The 21,003-nt window shown below is 37.2% G+C and overlaps 1 protein-coding gene across 5 annotated transcripts in view; it reads right to left on the reverse strand.

Annotated features, from left to right (window-relative positions):
• The window catches only part of cdc42bpb (CDC42 binding protein kinase beta (DMPK-like)), a gene marked incomplete at its 3' end in the record, with an annotated part of 68,301 nt that extends 55,305 nt beyond the window's left edge, over window positions 1-12,996 (reverse strand). For 4 of the 5 annotated variants that reach the window (XM_084431588.1, XM_084431587.1, XM_084431585.1 and 1 more), the window contains exon 1: window positions 12,173-12,991. In XM_084431588.1, the coding sequence (XP_084287714.1) occupies window positions 12,173-12,347 (175 nt within the window). In that variant the 5' untranslated portion in view covers window positions 12,348-12,991. Of the gene's footprint in view, window positions 1-12,172 lie in introns of all 5 variants that reach the window. The other variant, XM_084431586.1, reaches the window with a different exon arrangement.
• Window positions 12,997-21,003: the final 8,007 nt, after the last annotated feature.

Consider the following 21,003-nt stretch of genomic DNA (forward strand, 5'->3'; position numbering starts at 1 on the left):
CTGATGGCTGCTGGACGGTTTGGCTGGTCGCGGGAGGTAAAAGCATCAGAGCCCTGCCCCGAGTTAATCCATTATCCTGCACCAGCTGCCACACACTCCCAGCCCCCACCAAAACAGCCATTTACTGGCAGCTTCCTGCTGAGAGACTCACTGACGCACAGACCAGTGCTGGATCATCACTCCAGCTCACCTAGTTCTGAGGTGATGTTTCTTATCTGGATACGGAGACAAGTTGGATGGCAGAGAGGCTAACATGGGTTTACAACCAATGTTAACCTTTAAGACTTCCTTTGTGGAAATCAAATAACTTTCCTCATTTAAGAGAGAGAGAAAAATAGACTTAACTAGGCTTGTCTTTTAAACACACAAGTGACACAAGGTTACAGACATGCCCAGAAGCCTTTTACTAAGACTGCATGTCTATCAACCCACATCTTCCAGCCATTACCCTCATCTGTCATTGCTTCCAGTAAATCCAAGTGAAATCTATACTCTTGTGGTAACAGGTTGGAGATTTTTTTAAGCTTATTATAATCTATTCAAAATTCACATTTAGCATCTGCTGTCTCTGGTACCCACTCAGCTCATTAACACTGCTTAAACACGGATTTTTGTAGAAGAAACTAAATAGGCCTAAACAACTTCCTCTCGTCATGACCCGGTCCTCAACTTCTCCTTCTGTGGGAAAAAAAATAAGCTAATAATATGACACTGTGAAAGCTCAATATTACCACACGATTACCATCATCCTTCCTCAGAGCAGCTGCCAGATGCATGTACTACATAGTCATAAACCTAAAATAATAACTTGAACCAGATGTATTGGTGTCACTTTAGGGTGTATTGAATATACATTACGGACAAAGATTTATGCAGTGCTGCAGATGTGTGAATCGTAGCAATAAAATTAAGCCCTTTGGTCCTAAAGTCAATGTCGCATGAGTAAAAAATAAAGAATACAATTGAACATCATTTAACTAAGGCTGTAACATATAATCAATTAGCAATGAAAACTGTGCATTTCATTATCGATTAATGGGGCCTTACCAGCTCTCTTTATGTTTTATTATATATAATAATATAATTAAATGCATTGCATGTATATGTGGTGATTTTCTTTTGTATGCGTTACATGCATAGTGTTCAGTATGCACATTAAAGGAGAAGGCTGGGTGAGGAACAGTTGATTAGTTGATTAAATTAATAATCAATTGAATAATCTATTATCCAGATATTTGTGAGTTGCAACTAGAGCTCTCAGGATTATGACATTTGATTTTACGTGGTGATTAACTGTCATTCAAATAATTGGGTCAGAAGAGTTGAATCTCCACTCAGACTGTCTGAGATCATGCATGACTGGACTGGGGAGAAAAACCCAACGTATTTTAAAATTCATCTTTTGGGTGGCAAAACGTGATTAAAAATTCAAATGCACAATAAATTCTTTCTCTTAAATCCTCACAATCAGGCGATTATGCAATCATCACTACTTTTTAAAGGGTTTCAGTGGCAGTGATGACACTAGAATCGTGACACTGTGAGAGAGAGTAATGCCAAGTAAACTAATTCTATTACCAAGTCACAGACTTATCAAACTGATAAACATCACAAACCTACTAGTCAGGATAACACAATACAGCTCTTGATTTAATCAGTGTGCACTGAGGGCAAATATAGCCACAAACCTTATTTCCCAACAGCAGAAAACCACAATAGCTGCTGCAACTAAGATCACTTGATGCAAACTTATTTATTTTAGCACTACTAAAAGTTAAAACAACACTGACATCAAGATTACAACATTTATTGTCATAACTGATCCAGCGATAGCCCCCAAAATCCTTACATGGACTTTAAACCAGAATCCAGCTGGTGTTACACAATAATGAAGATGTAGAAGACAGAAATAAAGCCAAGTGGGAAAGAATGTGGCCTCCCACCACAATTGGACTGATGGTAACAGTCACCACCATTGGCATGAATGGGTCAGTGGCTTTCCAAACAGACAATGCAGTGTGTCTCAGGGACGGAGGCTCCGTGTCATTCATTACTCGTGTCTTCAGCTGTTAAGGCAGACATTTACGCAAATCACATCCATCAAGCAAGACTAGGTGAGTCGCTTAAAGTCTTGCCCAGACAAAATGGTGCACGCATGTAACTTTCAAATTGACTAAAAATCTTTAGTCTTTCACAAAGCTCAAATGTAAAAACTGATCCCACAGTTTATACTGAAAACTGATCACATACGATGAGGGGAAACCTGAGCATAAGGACAAGATGACTGTATTGAATCATTTTGAGGTCAAGTTTGAATGGAGCGGCTTTTATTCTCCTGAAACGCAAAGCATGTTTAGAAAAGGGTTGACAGGAACAGTGTATCTGCAACATGTCAGAAATAGCAGGAATAAAAGGACGAACATTCATCCCTTAGAGGGTTGGCACTTTGACTAATGAGGATCCTGTCCATGCCGTATTATTGCGAAATTCGGAGAGGGAGTGCGAAAACACTTTGGGGATACAATTTTAAAAAAAAGAACCCAGAAGAGTTTCTCTCTGCGTGAGTGAAAGAGCTTGGAGGAGAAGAAGAAAAAATAAATAAAATAATTTATTGGAGTTGTATGGGCATGACAGATCTAAATCTAGAAAATAGTGGGCTGTGCCCTCCGTTCACCTTCACCCTCGATCAGATCGTGAAAAGAAAAAGAACTGGTTGATGTTCCAGAACAATGTGTGACAGTTTCTAGAACAAAACAATGTACATCTGCAATAAGCTTAAACTGGGGTGCACAATATTGGAGGAAAATGACATGTTTGTTCTGCAATATATGTTCCAAAATGAAAAGATACAGGAAGTTTCACCAGATTACTTGGATAGCTGTATTTGGAAATAATTAATCATATACTGACTGGGGTGATTTTGTTGGGGAGTGCATCTGCATAGAAAAAATTAAAAAAAAGGAGAAAAATGTCAATAAATCAAGACCTGTGAATCTGAGCAATCAGTCCTATCCAAGCTCCAGCTGTAAACCAGTGTCTGATTGGTCTCGACACATTGTCCCTACCCACCATACACACCCACTACGGCTGTCACTTTTGTGGAAAAATTTAATCGAAGTGTTCATTGAGTCGATGGTAAAATCGATTTTCCAAGTCTAAAGACGTTTCCATTTTCAACGCCAAATGTAGGCCATTGGTTGGTCCATTGTTGGTTGGTCCGATCGATTGGTGCAATCGATTTTTGGACGTAAAGTGACAGCCCTAACACCCACCATAACCCAAGATCAAAAGGAACTGTAAAACACTGCGTCATGATTGTGATGTGATTGTATTCCAGAAGCCCTATAGCTTTAGCCAAGCAGCATTTCATGTCACTCCGTGTAAGATCTTCTCAAGATCTTTGCATCATGTTATGTTGAGTGTAGGCTTAAATTACAATGCTAACATTTGATCATATTCAAATGGTATACCATCCCAAAAAATTTTTTGAAGGGCTGCCAGGAAATAAACAAATGCATTGCCGTTTTCAGAGTAAAGGCTCTGTATGTTCATTTACACGTGTGCAGCTCACAATGTCTCAGAACGGCTTGACTCACGTAAATGAACCAAGCCGTTTTGACACTCTGAAACACTGTCATGAACTACATGTGTGCAAATGACACGCTTCACTCCTAAACTGGTAGCACATACATTTATCATTTGACAATTGCGCTAAGCCATATTGATTTTATTTTGATACACCGTGCAGCCCTAGCACACGTCTAACGTTAACGTACGTCACAACGTGGCGCGTAGGCCTCGTGCCTATAGGCTAGGCTTTACAGGAGAGCTGAGCGGCTAATCTGTGTCATGCTTGCGGCCGAAGGCCTGAAAGCGGAGGAGGGGAAGGAAGGGGGAGGGGAGATCACCCACACATGCCTCGTGTTGGGGGAGGATATTAACAGGAATGACTGGAATTCACTTTAGTCCAGCCACCGCTTTGGGTCAGGTGACCAAGTCCTGAGGGACACAGACTTTTCAACGTGCAATCCTCTAATATATTCATCTCACAAACCGTGAGTGGTGGATCACAAAGTATTCATCGCGGCCCATACATCTGTAAAGATCAGGAGTGAACAGCGTTTGTTTTGAAAGGCATTCCTGACACAAGCCCTGTCCTGACTCTGCACCTAAAGCACGCCGAGTGCATGTCAGAGTGGTATGCAACGATTCAGGGTGGCCTGTGCTGTGAAAAGAGAGATGCCTCACACGGTATAGACCATTTGGCCTGTTCACGGGCAGCAAAATAACTCGTTCTGGACATACCAGACATTTCCAATGTAATGGGAGTTGCAGCTCGCTCATTTCCTCCTGTTTAGAGTGACGCGTACCAGGGCTGGACTTGTCTGGTCAGCCAAATTAAAGAGGTTGTCTCTTCTCAGAATTTAAAGGGGGTGAAATTTATTTAGAAGTTTTTTGTTTTTTTTTGTCACAGAAAGAATATGAAAGTGGACCATGAATATTTTGTACCTTTTGCTTTTGTGTTTGAGTGCGTTTTTGTCCTTTTAAATGAAATTTAAAGATTGAGCTTTGCCACCACAGGAAAAAAAATGACATGTTAAAATATATTTAAATAGAAAAAATATGTATTTTAAATTTAATTCGATTTCATATTATTGTTTTGGCTGTATTTTTGAAAGAGGCTTCTTTTAAAAACACCAAAAAAATCTTACCAAACCCAAACTTTTGAACACTACTGCAACTGCATCAAAGAAGATGCTGGTTAATAAAATATTGAATAGGATGAAAAAGATTTAAACAGTGTGCAAGTTCACCATCAGGGAACATCTGTGAGAGTAAACAATAAAATTAACCATCTTAAACCGTGAAAAGTTTACTAGTCTGCCTAATTAGCATATAATTGCTGATCTTGCTGTGTTGAGTAGCGGTTTAATGTATAACGTTATGAGGGTCTAAATTAGGAAACACTACAGAACATACACAAAAGGGATGATAATGATATTCAACATATAATAAAAGCAACAAAAAAAATGCTTGGCAAGGCCTTTAAAACTGTGTGCGTGTCAGAACGGCAACCAGGAATGTCATGAAAATGAGGCAGAGAGAAAATCTCAGCAGGTGCAGACTTAAAGAGTTGCAAAGAGTGCCTGTAAACAGAAAGCACGGCCAAAACCCAAGCTTACACAGCTCGATCTGAGCTTACATGGCAGGGCGCACAGCTTTTCACCTTCTCTCAGACTAGCAGTTTCAAACAGTCTCTCCAGCCACTGCGGTTTATTAGGTTATTTGCTGCTTGTTGTGAAAGTAGGCTAGTCGAAGGCATCTCCCACCAGTAGGAATAAGGGGCAGCAGCTGCTGTGAATAAGGACATGTGCAGCGTCTGCTGTACGCCGCAACAAACAAGACGATTCCTCCATCAAGATTTGCCCAGGTGACATGTCGAAGACCCGTCTTTTTGAAATGCAGGCTCATGAGGGGAGTATCGACTGTTTAAAGCCCCTGCCGGCACACATACGCTTGACAACAAGCAACTATGATGTTTGAGGCAAGAGCCAGCTGGTAAGTCAGGTACAGTTGAGTTTACCAGCCCCACTTCATACAGCTTCATTAGGACAGTTAGGTGAACACTACGGCAAAGGGCTGTCTGTATACAAACACAGGGGTTCTGAGTGCTCCTGTAGCTCAACAGCTAGAGCATGGCTGGCATCGCTAATGTCACAGGTTCGATTCCCAGCAAGCACAGATACTGAAAAATTGTATGTCATTTTGATAGGTATGCCTATGCCAATGACAAGGCCTACCACAGGTTTTGCGTTTAGAAAGCGGGATACTCCTGCGCCAACATTTATGCACTATTGCATGTAGGTTGAATGAGTAAATTAATCCAAAAAGATTATCAGAGCAAAACAGATTTGAAAACTTTCTGCGAGACGTAATATTTTTTACGAACTGTTTGAGTGATTCAGAGGTAAAGCGTTTTCTCTCTCTCAAAATGCGCAAATGGCTTCACATCAGCACATTGCGTCTGCACTGCAAAGTGAGCTGCGATATAAGATTTAAACTTGCGGTGCGGGAATTTCAGGACGAAATTTTCACTTGCCCAATTGGGCCAGTGTTGCACCATCACTGAAGTTTATCATTTGCACGTGTCGTTTTGAGTCTTGTGGAATTTCTTACCTAAATCCTACTGTTACACCACCTGAAAAACGTAAAGTGCTGTTTATTTCATTTGTATCTTTATTCTATTGTATTTATTAGTTCTTGTTTTATTACTGACTCCTTACGTCTTTTTTTCAAAGTTCAAAGTTTGTAATTAACCTTCCTTATGCTGTCTGTAAGCTTTACCAAAATTACCCCAAAGTAAAAACACAAATACATTTAGTGAGCAAACATTTAGGTGAGATAATTGTCATTCAATGAGGTTATTCATGCATTCAGGCATCACATTATAAATGTACAGTACGAAAAACATATTCATTGTAAGAATTGCTAAAAGATTAAATTTAAGTGAGCAATAGATGAAGGAATCCTAATGTAAAAGGAAACAAGTACGCACAACAAAATATACAATATTAGCAAATTAAAAAAATCTCTGATAACGGCTAAACAATAGGGTGCCAATATATTTTTAAAAACTCAAAATATAAATTTTTCATACTATCATGATGCCTAAATGAATTAGTAAAATGTAAACTTTTTTTTATTTTATTATTTAACAATTATTTATTTTATCTAAATACTTAATTGTTTAATAATAAAAAATTATATATATATATATATATATATATATATATATATATATATATATATATATATATATATATATATATGTTTACATTTTACAAATTAATAAAGTACTGAATTTTACTATCTGCCAGTTATCAGACAGAATTTTAATATTGTGCATCTCAACTTTGGATAAAAGTATGCCAAAATGTGTAAATGTAAAACATTCTTTGTTGTATATTTGGTGAGAAAATTAGATTTCAAAACTGTGCCATTCCGAATTTGGTCCAATTTATGTGCAAGCACATATGCCTTTCATTTAACAACAATGGCAAATACAATATATCAAATTGCATGCTACCAACATTGTGCGAGAGGGAGCAGTGCAAGCCTGTACATCCCAGCAAATGCAACCACACTGACAGTTCACACCAAAACCTGCCAAGGAGGGAAAATACTATAGTCAGTGTTCATTCTGCTTAATCTTCTCCTTTAATTAGCCTTCAGTCTGCTGTCGAAGAGGAAGTCAGGCATAAACACCTGCATACTGCTCTCTCTCTCTGTGTCACCACTGACCTTGGCAAGCTGCGTTTGAGAAATCAAGCAAAGGAGAAATACACTGCAATGATTAATATGTGCTCTGCTTGTTGCTTTGGCAAGAGAGCGCGATCATAAACTCAGTTATTAGGAGCATGCGATAAATTCATGGACTAGCCAAGCTTGACTTCCTGTCAGGCTCTTACAACAAAATGGATTCATGTGCACTAATTCAGGTTCATTAGCATTTCTTGTGCAACACTGAAGAGGAATTTCTCCAGTCAGAGCTCGTCCTCTCTTGGAAAATTGCCCCAGTGAGACAAGATGGACTGAACTAACAAATCCGGTCAATAGCAGAATGTGAGGCGCAGTCAATATGTCTGTCAGTGATAATGAGGTGCAGATCCCGTAGGGATCTCAGACACAAAAATGTTTGTGAATGGCGACATTTTTAATCATGTTACTTATTCTGAAAACAGAATAACAAAAAAATAAACAGAAACCCAAACATATCCCCTATAGTAAGTACTTGAAGTTAATTATTACAGTACTTTGTGTAATTACACTGTAACAATGTTACCTTATAATAAAAGTGTAACATTAAATTGTTCAAATATCCATTGACAAAGCTGCAAAAATTTTAACTGACAAAGACTTAGAGCTGCACGATTAATCATTAAAAGATTGCAATCTAAATTCAAACAAAATAGAGTAAATCACGTTTTGAAAATAACTTTTCTAATTAAGATTGTATCTATTACATCATTACACCAGTAGGTGGCGACAAGTGACTTTTTGGGATGCTGAAAAAACTGATTTCATGTTGACAATGTTGTGCGATATTAATATTAGGGATGCACCAATACCACTTTTTCCAGAACGAGTCCGATACTTTCATTTTTGGTGCTTGCCGATACCGATTCCTGTATTTTCACTGCATTTGTAATTTTTTCTTATATTGCGTAAAGAAACCAAAAGAATATGAATTATATTAGTTGGCTTTGTTTAGTAAATATATATTTCCTCCAGGTTATTTTCTTGCTTATTTATGCCTGTAAAATGTATTGAATGAGCTTCTGCTACTCTCACTGTTCATTCTATTGCTCTATCATATTTTGTCTTTAATTTAATTGCACAGCACATATTTAGAGCTGCTCCAGCAGGGCTCCGTGCTAAGGATTGCGTCGGTGGTTCAAATGTTTAAGATATCAGAGAAATTTCACAATTCTCTATTCCAATTTTGATGCTGTAAAAAGTGAACAGTTGGATCGACTTAAAAAAATTACTTCAATTGGTAACACCTAAAGAAATTAAGTTCTCAACTTAAATTATCACGTTTTTCACGATAAAATTCTTTAATTTTTTTAAGTTGATCCAACTGTTCACTTTTTACAGTGTATACATCAAAAACTAGTAGCCTAATTAATGTAAATTAAAACATTATTAGAATGATTTCTGAACAATCACTGAAGACTGGAGCAATGATGCTGAAAATTCAGCTTTGCATCACAGGAATAAATTACATTTTATATTTTATATTTATAATTACATTAAAACATTACAGTTATTTTAAATTGTAATAATATTTCACAAAATGTTTTTGTATTTTGAATCAAATAAATGCAGCCTTGGTGAGCATAAGAAAATTCTTTTAAAAACATTAAACATCTTACTGATCCCAAACATTTGAATGGCAGTGTAGGTCTAACAGCAGTTTTTAGGCACATAATATGAATAAAGTAATCAAATGTGAAATACTGCATTTTCATCACTGTATAAATGAAATATAGATGAATCTTTATAAATTTACAAAAGTAATTCAGTTAATAGCAGTGAGTGATTACTTTGTAGTAAACCCTACTGTACATGCGTTTTCTTTGTTAACGTTCATTATGATATAACTGACTATATTTACCAGGAAACTCGCCAAGACGGACGTTTTACATAATTTTTTGTGAATTTGTCCGTTCAAGCGCAAGACGTGAAAGAGAATTCAATTCAATTTGCGTGTGTCTGAGGCAGCTTTCAGGGCAAGCACTTCGGATGTTTGTGTTCATGAAACCTCTTGACCTGCAAACGTCCTGTAATAATAATGTAGGGAACCACTCGTTATAAATTACGTAACAGTTCATATTTTGCTTACACGCAAGTGTGCTGAGTGAATGATCAGCAATCAAGAGCATACAACAGAAGCGCTCGCTCTTTCTCTCTCGTCAGTTAACTTTAGTAATACATGAATCGTTTTACTTTCTTTGCCATTGACATATCCGACAGAACTACAAACTTTCCACTGATGTCTGCGAAAGAGGGATGCGCTCAACAAGCTTGCGCATCTGTGCCGCTATAGGCAAAAATATATTTTGTTTAATATTTCACTAATTAGATTTCTAAGCCTTCTCTTTTATCCACATTATACTCCATGTCTCACGCTGCCTGGTATCGTTTGTTGGTATCGGAGCATTTTTATTAGAACAAGTACCCGAGCGCAGCCTCGGGCCCGATACCGATATCAGTGCATCCCTAATTAATATACTGCAATACACTAATGGCATAAAACATTGAAATAAAGACAATTTAGGCGCTTCACCGAAAAAATCCAATACGTCAATAGAAATGTGCTATGCATTTGACTAAAGAAGATAAGGATTTGATAGGGTTGCTAACAAATGTAACTTTGCTTTCCATTCATTACTTAAATAGCTAACACTAAGCACTTCAATACCAAAGCAAAAACTACAAGCCTTAGCCTAACTAACACATTTCAAACATTATTAAAGACAAGTGAACAGTTGATAATAAAATAAGAACAAATACATCAATTACGAAGATAAATACAATATATAACAGTTACAAATAAAGTAAGGTCTAACAATAGTTTTCAGGTACATAAATGTAATGTGTAATAACACTGCACAGTGTTAACTGTAAAAATTAAATATATATATATGTTTTGTTGTTTGATTACTTTTACATAATTATGTGTCCGCACACTGCAGTGTGTAGGCTACACAACAACCCTCTTATGGTAAAAATCAACTTTATTTCCCCATAAATCAGAAAGTGTCTCAAAATATTCAGGAATGCTATAGATTGTGACATCAAAGTAACAGGCCCAAAACTGACAGCCCCATTAGCTCCTCCCCTTTTCGGAGAATTGAGTTCTCTTTCACCTGTTCGTGCACTTGAATGGTTTAAAATCGCTTGAAGATTTAAATAGCCAAGTCTTAGAAACACATGCAAATGATGAACTTGATAACTAATCTGCGAATCACATGCATGCTGAACCACGGGACCTGGTCCGTACGGATCAACTACAATCCGTTACACCCCTAAATTATTGATAATAAACACTTCAACATTGAGATTGTCAATTTTGAATGTGAGGCAGGAGACAAAAACCGTGAAAATCCAAATGTCGTCAAATTGACAAACACTGAAACAAAGTCAGTCAACAGTCTACTGTTAGAGCTTCTCTTATTTTCTTACTATATTCAACCAAAGATGTTTATAGGTCACTTCCAGAAAGCCATGTGTAAATAGAAGATAGGGTACATTTCTTTTACCACAAAAGGTAAACCAGGAACTCCAAGCGGCCATTCTAAGATGAGGAACACTTATACATAAACACATGAAATGGAAAGGAAGTATTGAGAGCAACCACACTGCCAATACTGCACTTTAGAGTAGCATTAGTGCATTGCTTGTTTAACCGGCAGAGGCATAACATCCTCCGCGTAAATCATTAACCTCCACAATCAAGGGCGCCATAAGAAAGCGTGTGGCCTACCAGCGCTGTAGTAAGACAAGAGCAGAGGAGTTTATGATTCCTGGAAATTGGGTCATACTATGGCTCAGTCACAGTGATGGGATGTGAGGTGGCACCTGCTAGTGACTGGTTGCACGAGGACAGTGGCGGTCTTTACAGGAGCAGACACACTGGGGTGTAATCTCATTACTGACGTCAACCCAACACCCAGGACAGAGAATCTACTCACGGTGAAGGCCAACCGCAACCAACAGGACCAAGAGCCCGAAAAGGGACATCCCCACCTACTGCAGTCCTGTTTACACTTTACACTGAACTCCACTAGGAAGCGACTGAAGCCACGGTGACTATAAAAACAATACTGTCAGACTCGACTCAGCTTCACCCTTATGCAAATGGTGATGGCAATAGCAACAATAAATGTAGCATAAATGTAAGAACATCAACAGAAATCAATGTCCCCAGACTTTATAAACGGAAACATTTGCATTGCCCTTGAAACCAAAGTCCAAGATTTACATTTATCAGCAATATCTGATTAACCCTACAAAGCTTATTGTGTTATATGTAGTACATGCCATGGATTTCTAAGGTCTCTAAATGATTAACATAACCAAAACTTGGATGAAAAACCTGTTGTACCCAATTTTCTATGCCTTCCATAGTCTGACTAATAGTCCATAGTTTAACAAGTAGACCTTTTAGTATATGATTTTTATAAAGAGTGTACGAACATACACACATATATATATATATATATATATATATATATATACACACACATACACTGATTTTTTAAATTATTTATTAGAAAAATCACGTCTGAATGAGTTTTAATCATGGTCCATTAGGCTTTTGATTAAGGTTTATTTGAACACCTATCAATCATCATTGTATTGCATTATATTAAATATCTTCTCCCCCCACAATTAAAAATACAGAGATACGATTATTCAACTAGTATTTGTTCAAACAACGAGGCCAGGAATTCCAAGAGCAAATGTCACTGCAGCAATTTTGACAATAGCCTGAAGTCAGCTGGGTGATTAAGGCAAATGTAATAACAGATTAACAGCTCTTAAAGGGCCACGCACTGATTTATATTCCCAAATGCAGTCAGTACACCCAAATTCATCAACTTACCCCATTCCAAAAAGTCCGTCACGTGTTTTTCCCGTTTTAAGGGCGAGTTGCTGCACTCGTTGTATAAACATATGAGAATATCCAGCAGTGTCTCCACACTCAGTGACTTCTCGTTCTTCTGATGGCCATCCAGCAGCAACTGCTCCAACTTCTTCAGGCGCACCTTCGCAGACATTTTCTACCAATTTAGCGGCCTGGCTACCACTCCCACAGCCAGAAAATATAAAATAACACTTGTCGATATTAATATAACAGGGATTAGCGCTATAAATATATACAAGTGGGATTTATCTGGCTGATATGTGTGGAGATCTGAAGTCCCAGACTCCAACTGCTAGCCAGCCATCCAGCTAGCCAGCTAGCAAAATGTGCCCAACATTGTGCTCAGATAAACGAAGACCTAATGCGCCTAACCCCGTTGTTGTCCGCTGGGTTCCAGCGTTTCCACCCCCCTCCTCACTCCCGAGGCCCTGTCGGCTCCATTTGCCTTAATCCGGACAAATCTGTACTTTCCACTTTGCGGGATGTGTCGGGGCTTTTTCTCCCGTCGAATCTCAGGATGACTGGACGCTCATTCCGCTCTGCTGTATATCTTCAATAATAAATTCCCTAATGAAGAACTACACACTTCTTTACCCTACATAAATACGCCCTCCAAAAACTGGGAGTGGGTGCTTTTTCTAAGTAGGCGAATCCTTGCGTGTAAGTTGGCGCTAGCCGGTCTGCTTCTCCCTGAAGCCGAATATGGCTGCATTCGTGTTCAGCCTTGTCTAGCGCTCCCGAATGAAGAATCCAGACCGGGATCGCGGAGCCCCGCCCATCGCACCGGAAACGCTGGGGATATATGACGCCATTGTTTGATTGACACCGGGAGGCAGCTAGCACTGACCTCATCAGCCTCTCATTGAAATTAACGGGAATTTAGAGATTACAAGTTTCAGCAGTTACATGTTCTTATGTGTTTTACTTTTATATTTCAATTGCAATTCCATTTTTTTTTCAATATCATGCTATGTATATTTTTTAATGTAATTTATTAATATTAATAATGTACCATATAATATGATTAATAATATTATATAGGCTACTGTTTTATTAGTCAGATACATAACATTACCACAACTATTTTAAATGTATATATTGAGAATGCAAATGACTTTGGTTAATATTATAAATATATTCACAAAAAGGTATTTTTGAGAGATAGTTTCTAGATAGTTGCCCCCTGTCTAAACTTGTGACAAACAAGCTCAAGTGTGTTTTTTTACACACAGTCCAGGTTTCCATTGTTCAGGTTCCAGGTTTCAGTACAGGTTATTAGCCATTGTGATAATATTAATAATATTGTGCTATATTTTTTTTACATTTTTGGGTTTCAAATTTTAAAAAGCAAACTTTTGCACAACAAGACAATCAGTAAAGTTCATTTCCAGAAGTTTCTATTAGTCCCCTTTAATGGAGGGACGTTTGACAATAATGAAAATACCTTTTTCTGAATAATTTTTAAATACCTGCTTTCTGAAAATACCTCATTTACATACACACCCACACTGATTTATTTGCAAATCATGTTTTCAAGTAGGCTATAGCTCAACACGAATAGATTAACTCAAACATCAGTTTGTCATGGAAATGTACTGTGGTCAAAAGATACAAAAATGTGCTGACAATAATGTTCCAAGCCATCTGCAGTGTAAGAGTCACACTTATGACCTCTCGATAGCCTCTTATTGCAATAACATTTACTCAACGCAGATTATTGCCTGGTCATTCACTAAGCCATTAGTCAGTGACCTTTTCACTGCCACTGCAGTCTGCTCTCATGATCCAAGAGCATTATTTATTATCAATATTATACCATTATAGTTATTTATTCATTTGTTGAGTGGTTAGTGCAAATGGTAACAAATAAGGTGCATTAGTTAACATTTGTATACCTTAGTTAATTGAACTAAGAATGAACAATACTTCTTCAGCATTTATTAATCTTACACTAGTTAATATTAATTTCAACATTTACCAATACGTTATTAAAATCAAAGGTTGTATTTGTTAACATTAGTTAAAGGGATAGTTCACTTTGAAATTAATTTTTGATATGTTTTAGCTTACCTCAAGGGCATCCAAGATGTAGGTGTCTTTGTTGCCGCAGTAGTTTCAATTTTGATATTTTTAGGTCAAACCGTTCTTGTCTGTCAGTCATATAATGCAGGTCTGTGGTCACTGTCTCAAAACACAAGCACAGAGTCCAAATTAAAACAATTCCCCATCGTCCAAATGAAACAATTCCCCATCATAAGTACACATTGATGGCCTAAGACACGAAACGAGCGGTTTGTGTGAGAAAACGAACAGTATTTATATAGTTTTTAGCTCTTGAAAACAGCACACGTCCAAATGGTCTGACGGCGCGGGCGAGTATAGATGTATACATAGATGTCGCCTTGGCTACTCCAGTTCATTGGAACGAAACCGTAGCAAAGCGACATCTAGTGTATATATCTATGCGGGTATAGATGTATACACTAGATGTCGCCTTCGCTACTGCAGTTCATTGGAACGAAACCGTAGCCAAGGCGACATCTATGTATACATCTATACTCGCCCGCGCCGTCAGACCATTTGGACGTGTGCTGTTTTCAAGAGCTAAAAACTGTATAAATACTGTTCGTTTTCTCACACAAACCGCTCGTTTCGTGTCTTAGGCCATCAATGTGTACTTATGATGGGGAATTGTTTCATTTGGACGATGGGGAATTGTTTTAATTTGGACTCTGTGCTTGTGTTTTGAGACAGTGACCACAGACCTGCATTATATGACTGACAGACAAGAACGGTTTGACCTAAAAATATCAAAATTGAAACTACTGCGGAAACAAAGACACCTACATCTTGGATGCCCTTGAGGTAAGCTAAAACATATCAAAAATTAATTTCAAAGTGAACTATCCCTTTAATGCACTGTGAACTAACATGAAAAAACAATTAACAGCTGTATTTTTATTAACTAACATTAACAAAGATTAATAAATACTGTAACAAATGTGTTGCTCATTAGTTCATGTTAATACATTAACTAATGTTAACTAATGAACCTTAATGTAAAGTGTTGCCGTGCAAATAATATCTACATATTCATTTAGCCATTCAAACCTAGCTGTAGCATAGAAATGTCACATCCTGATCTCGGCGAGTTATATCGTTCCTGAGTCAACATACTTTGTTGATCCTGGAACAACATTCCTGTCTGAAAATTTAATCAAAACCCTATAACCCCTATATTTAGAGGGCAATGATAGGTGAATAACACTGATGTAAAAGCACCGGTTGTAAACTTGATATTAACTGTAAACTTGTCCCACAAATCTGATTGGCTGATTGGAATGTTGTTCCAGGATCAACAAAGATATTGTTCCAGGAACATGTTGCACTTGGTGAAATCAGGTTCTGCCACAAAATGTTTTCAAAGAATCGACAGTAGGATTACTATCAATTCTTTGAAAACATTGACCTCTGGTGGTGAGACTGAGTGGCCCTTTTATCACTCTCTGCAGTCTTTGCACCTCCCATCGAGTTTTTTTTTTTTTTAGATGAATTGCAGACAGCTCTGGAAGACAGAATTGTGTTAGTGGCTGTTTAATATTTTATAAGCACAGGGCTTCAAATCTCTGTGGGAGCTTGTAAGTGTCAGGACGGATTATTTTTACTGCCTCAAGCGTAATTTCTGCCTTTTGCCTACATTTTGGTGCCCTGGGGTGTTTTTGGGGACACACAAGCTTGGAAAATAGGATACCCTGTTGAGATTATTTGAAGTCTTTGCTTTTCCCCTCTTTCTGGTCCGTCGTTCTCCCAATCCGTTCTGACTGATTGAAGGTGGGGGGAAATGGACCACATGCTACACTCATTCACTGATTCTTGAATGTCACGCTTTAGCTTGCATTCCTCTCCTTCTATCACCCTGAAGCCTAACAGCTTCTGTTGCCAAGTGATAAGGATTCATAGAGGGAAGCACATATATATAAAAAAGTCAAAGTAAGTTACTGTTGTTTTTATGTGTCACACTGGAACTGTCCGGGGGTTAGGCCTATGCAAAAAAATGGCAGTTCATGTTTAGAATATTACTGTAAACTCTGTCATTATTGCATTGAACATGTAAGACATGCTCATTTTCTTTTATCTTTGTTACATTCATTGTGCAGCAGAGGGAGCACCAGGCCTTCGCATCTGCTCTCTGCACAAGCAGTGTGACGGATTCATTCATTCATGTTTTGGGATTGCCCACCGCCACTGAGTGCATCTCACAACACAGCTTGGGCATCGTTCATACATCAAAGCTAAAACTGGCCTTTAAAAACATGAGTTGGTTAAGGCCTTAATGAAGAAGACCATATTGACTGTCCTTAACATAAAAAAAAAAAAAATTTTACCATCAGTTCCTTAAACAACGTCTTGCAAATGAACATGATGTGGATATGCTTTAAAAGCATGCATGATTATTGTAACAGTTTAAGGGTATTGTGGTCTAATAGTCTTTCTTCATTTGGCAGACACCTGTCATAGGCTACTAAAGTATAGGCTTACATCATAAATTTCATGAATATGTGTGTTCACTAGGAAATAAATGATTGTAGTGTTAATAGCACCATCTACCAGTTAAACTTCATGACATCCAATTATTCTTGTGTCTTAAAGTCCCCCTGTGGTGAAAATCAAGCTTTTAATGTTGTTTATATGTATATGTGGTGTTTTTAATATGCTTTAAGACAAACCATGTGTAAATTCATAAGTTGACACACCATTGCTGAGTATTTTCTCCTTAAAGGCAGGGTAGGTATATTTTTCTAAAAAAAAAACATTCCAAATTTGTTTAAACTGTCTTTATATATCAATACATAATTAAAATGTAAGTACTCTGAAAAAGAGAGTATAAAAATCGAGTGTCTGTAGACCTCTCACGACTGTTGTAAACACTGCTAATTATTTCCATTAACTCCACCCCCTCCCTTCTGAGCTCCTTCCAAAGCCACGCCCCCAAAACGCATGAACGCGCGACGCCAAACGATCAGGCTCAGCTGGAAGACGCATTTATTTTCCTGAGACGAGTGGAGAGGAAGGAGCGCAGTGCATGTAGTGACATCATGTCAGAATCACATGTAATAAAATACCTAACTTTATCACTATGAATATAAACAAATAAGATGGCTTTTAGTACTCACTATCAAGCTAGCATATCGACTGGTAAAGTTTAAAATATATTTTGTTTGATTCGGTAACGAGCTATATTTATAGGTAACGAACTATATTTATAAGGCAAAGCTAAAAACAGGTTGCATTGATACACGTTTTTCCATTACCATCAGTTACACTGTGATGAAGTTGAATTTCGTGTAAGATTCATAACATATATGGTGTTTTGCATGTAAGAGTTTCCATGATGAAAACATTGTTGACTCTGATGAAGAATACACTCCGGAGACAAGTACCGCATCCTCGGTTCGATGACAGGTCCGGGGTCGAGGGCGAAGCAGAGGAATGCGCGCATATGGGCAGATCTTGTAGCAACAGGGGTGGTAGCCATGGTTGCGAGAGAGAGTGACAGTCGCCCAAACCAATCAATTGTTTCGTCCTGGATGGAAATAATGAGCTGAGTTTATTGCAGATTAAAAGGTCTACAGTCACTCGATTTTTATACTCTCTTTTTCAGAGCACTTACATTTTAATTATGTATTGGTATATAAAGACAGTTTAAACAAATGTGAAAAAAAAGTTTTTTAGAAAAATCCTACTTACCCTACCTTTAAAACTCTAGTGAACCAAAGACAGTCTCAAAATCGCGCTTTGAAATCGCTGGTGTTTCTGACGTCACAAACTACCTTGTAACCAATCAGGTCAACGTGTGATCGTCAACGAGTGGATCTCTGAACTGGTGCGAATGAGTGAAGGCGGGGCTCATTTGCATATTCATAGAATGAGGCAAGGGTGTAGAGCAACTTTCAAGCTATTTTAAGGCATGAAGAATTTTATTTTTTTAAGGAAAAAACGTTTAAATATGTAATTTTGGTGATCAAAAATGAGTTTTAAGGGATACAATTATTGACTACAGGGGGACTTCAATAATAAAAGGAGGAAAAGTTTGATCCCTTTGGCAATGTCTTCCAGAGTCCTTTTTGTATCTTTCCACATATTTGCTTTTGAACTTTCACCATAAAAAGAATGCTAATGACTTTACTTTTTGTAAACGTCTGGATAATGGATTTATAAATATATATTCACAACTAGTAGATAGTAGACAGTTTCCACCTGTCCAAACTTTTTCACCAACAGATGCTTTTTAAACAGTACTTTAAATATTTAGATTGTTGGCTTCATTATCAAGTTGAACTCATTCTTTAAAAAAAGAATTAGATCAATTTTAGTTTTATAAAGAAATTCATGTCACAATTTATTACTTTAACACCATATGAAACTCAGTAAAGTGCTTTGAAATGTTGATTGTAAGCATATAAAGTATTAGGCTGTAGTATGCTGTATTATGGTGAATACGATTATGTGAATAATTATTCCAATTATATAACTTGATGCCATTCAGCACACCAATAAGATTTATATTAAGTCTTTAATCAAACATTACGATCTGATGTTAGAGATTCCTCTTCAGTCGGAGGACATCAGGATATTGAAAGATATTTCAGTTAATTACTTATTTTCCTCAGAGGTGCTTTCAATCTGAGACTTCTACAAAAGCTGAGGGAGAGTAGGCAGATACATGAAGTGCTAATTGGTTGAATGAATAGAGAATGTCATAAAGCAGGCCTGAAGTAAATTTATACGAGATGGCAAAATTACTGAAAGGTCACTCTATTACACTCCTCCACATACGCAGAGTTCAGAGCTAGCTCTTCATTCAAAGAGACACAGCAGTCGTATAAAAGAGTGAAGAGGAAAGGAGAGGAGAAGCGCTACATTTCAATTACTCTAGAACAGTCTGCAAGCTGGTTTCACTGTCCCAAGTCTGAACCTCTTGACTTGTTTTAGAAATTGCATTTCAGATTGTGTTTGGTGTGAGACTAGAGAAACTTTTCTGGTCTTTTTAATGAGAAATAAATGTCAGCAATACAGTGGCCCCAAAAAGTATTTGAATACTTAATTGTGGAATTGTCTTTGCACTTTGTAACAAAATATTAAACAAGTGGCATTTATTTAAGAGAGATATAGCACAAGCACATTTCAAGCAAAAAAAAAAAAAAAAAAAAAAAAAACACGTTTCTTGTTAAAATTTGCTATTTGTTAAATGCTATTAAGAACCTCATACTTCAATGACTAATGATGATATTGACATTATAGTCGCTTAAATTTCATTGCAAAAACTAGCCCAGAAAAGAGAAAATGTCCTTTTTAGCTGACAATTTGTTGATACATTTTATAACACAACAATATTCCTATAATTTTAAGTGTAACTTGAGTGTACAAAGGCATCCAAATGCTTTTTGGCGATCATAACTAAAATTCTTTTATCTTTAGTGCAGGAATACATGAGCATTGTGCTGAACCGACACTGACTCTTTCTGTTTAAAAATTAACATCCACAGAGGTATATGTGTCAAAAGGGATACCTTTCCTTGTCAAGTTACAGAGCCACTGGAAAAATCTGCCTGCCAAGAGGCTGAGGTCTGGGTTTTACTGGATCCTGAGCTGTGAGATGATCGCCCAAAGCATCTATATGAACAGCAGCATCTCCTTTCACTCGCTACTCACTGTGACATCATCATCAACACTATCAGGGTTGAGCCAATAGGAATTTGAGGTGCTATAACCTCTGACATTTAACTTCTCTCCCTGTTTTCCATCACGCTGTGTAATTTGACACAGAAATGCCAGCACATTTGGTACCAGTGTGTGTGTGAACTCCAGAGGTCTTGACTTTTTACATCACAAATACAATCTCTTGCTAACTGGTTTAAATAGCCACTCACTCATAGTTCACTTTCACATAGTAAAAGTAAATAAAGTAAAAAAAATTAAAGCAGTTCAAATGTTGACATATCTTACTAAGATGCGATTATATATAGTTTATACTCTTTATTATATACAAAAATGGACCATGGTGAACATATTTAGACAGTTTGTGAACCCTGTTTTGTTTTTAGACAGTTGAATATAACTTTTAAATAAGTCCAGTACAAATGTTACTGCCGCTCGTCAATGGCAGCTGTCACAGTTGGCGACAAGAACAATCCTCTGCTTGACCGTCCCATTTAAAAACACTCTGTCCGACCTTCGTGGCCTTTGAAGGCGTGGCCTTTGAAGTTTGCATCCTTTGAAGGATGCAGCCTCTGAATTGGGACCCAGCTATAATAACTAAGAAGATAATGCAACAAAGTGCCCTATGCCATAAGAAGGTATGGATTGGATTTAGGTTATATGGTGTTGCAGCTGTGATTAAGGTCAGTAAAAAGTACAAAAACAAAAGTCTAGTCAAATATGTACTTTAGTGAAACTTAAAGGTTTCACAAAATTTTGGCTGTATTTTATAAATGTTTTCATTAATGCAAATTTGAATTTTCTCAATGTTGTGATTATATAATCCAATGTTACCTGAAATTGTTAAGCGTTAAGGTCATGCAGTTAGTTTTATAGTTGTTAGACTTCTGAATAAAGTTGTTTAAAAAAGTAATTGCACTACTTAGTATACTTCTTATGGAAAGTAATGTGCTTCAACAGCAAAGAAATGTGTTAATAAAGTGAGATTAAATACATTAAATACATATTTGTGTAATTTAACATATTTAATCATTGCAGGTTTGCATAATATAGCTTTTATACCTTTTTTT

The sequence above is a fragment of the Rutilus rutilus genome, assembly GCF_951802725.1.
Source record: "Rutilus rutilus genome assembly, chromosome: 15".
Classification (NCBI taxonomy): domain Eukaryota; kingdom Metazoa; phylum Chordata; class Actinopteri; order Cypriniformes; family Leuciscidae; genus Rutilus; species Rutilus rutilus.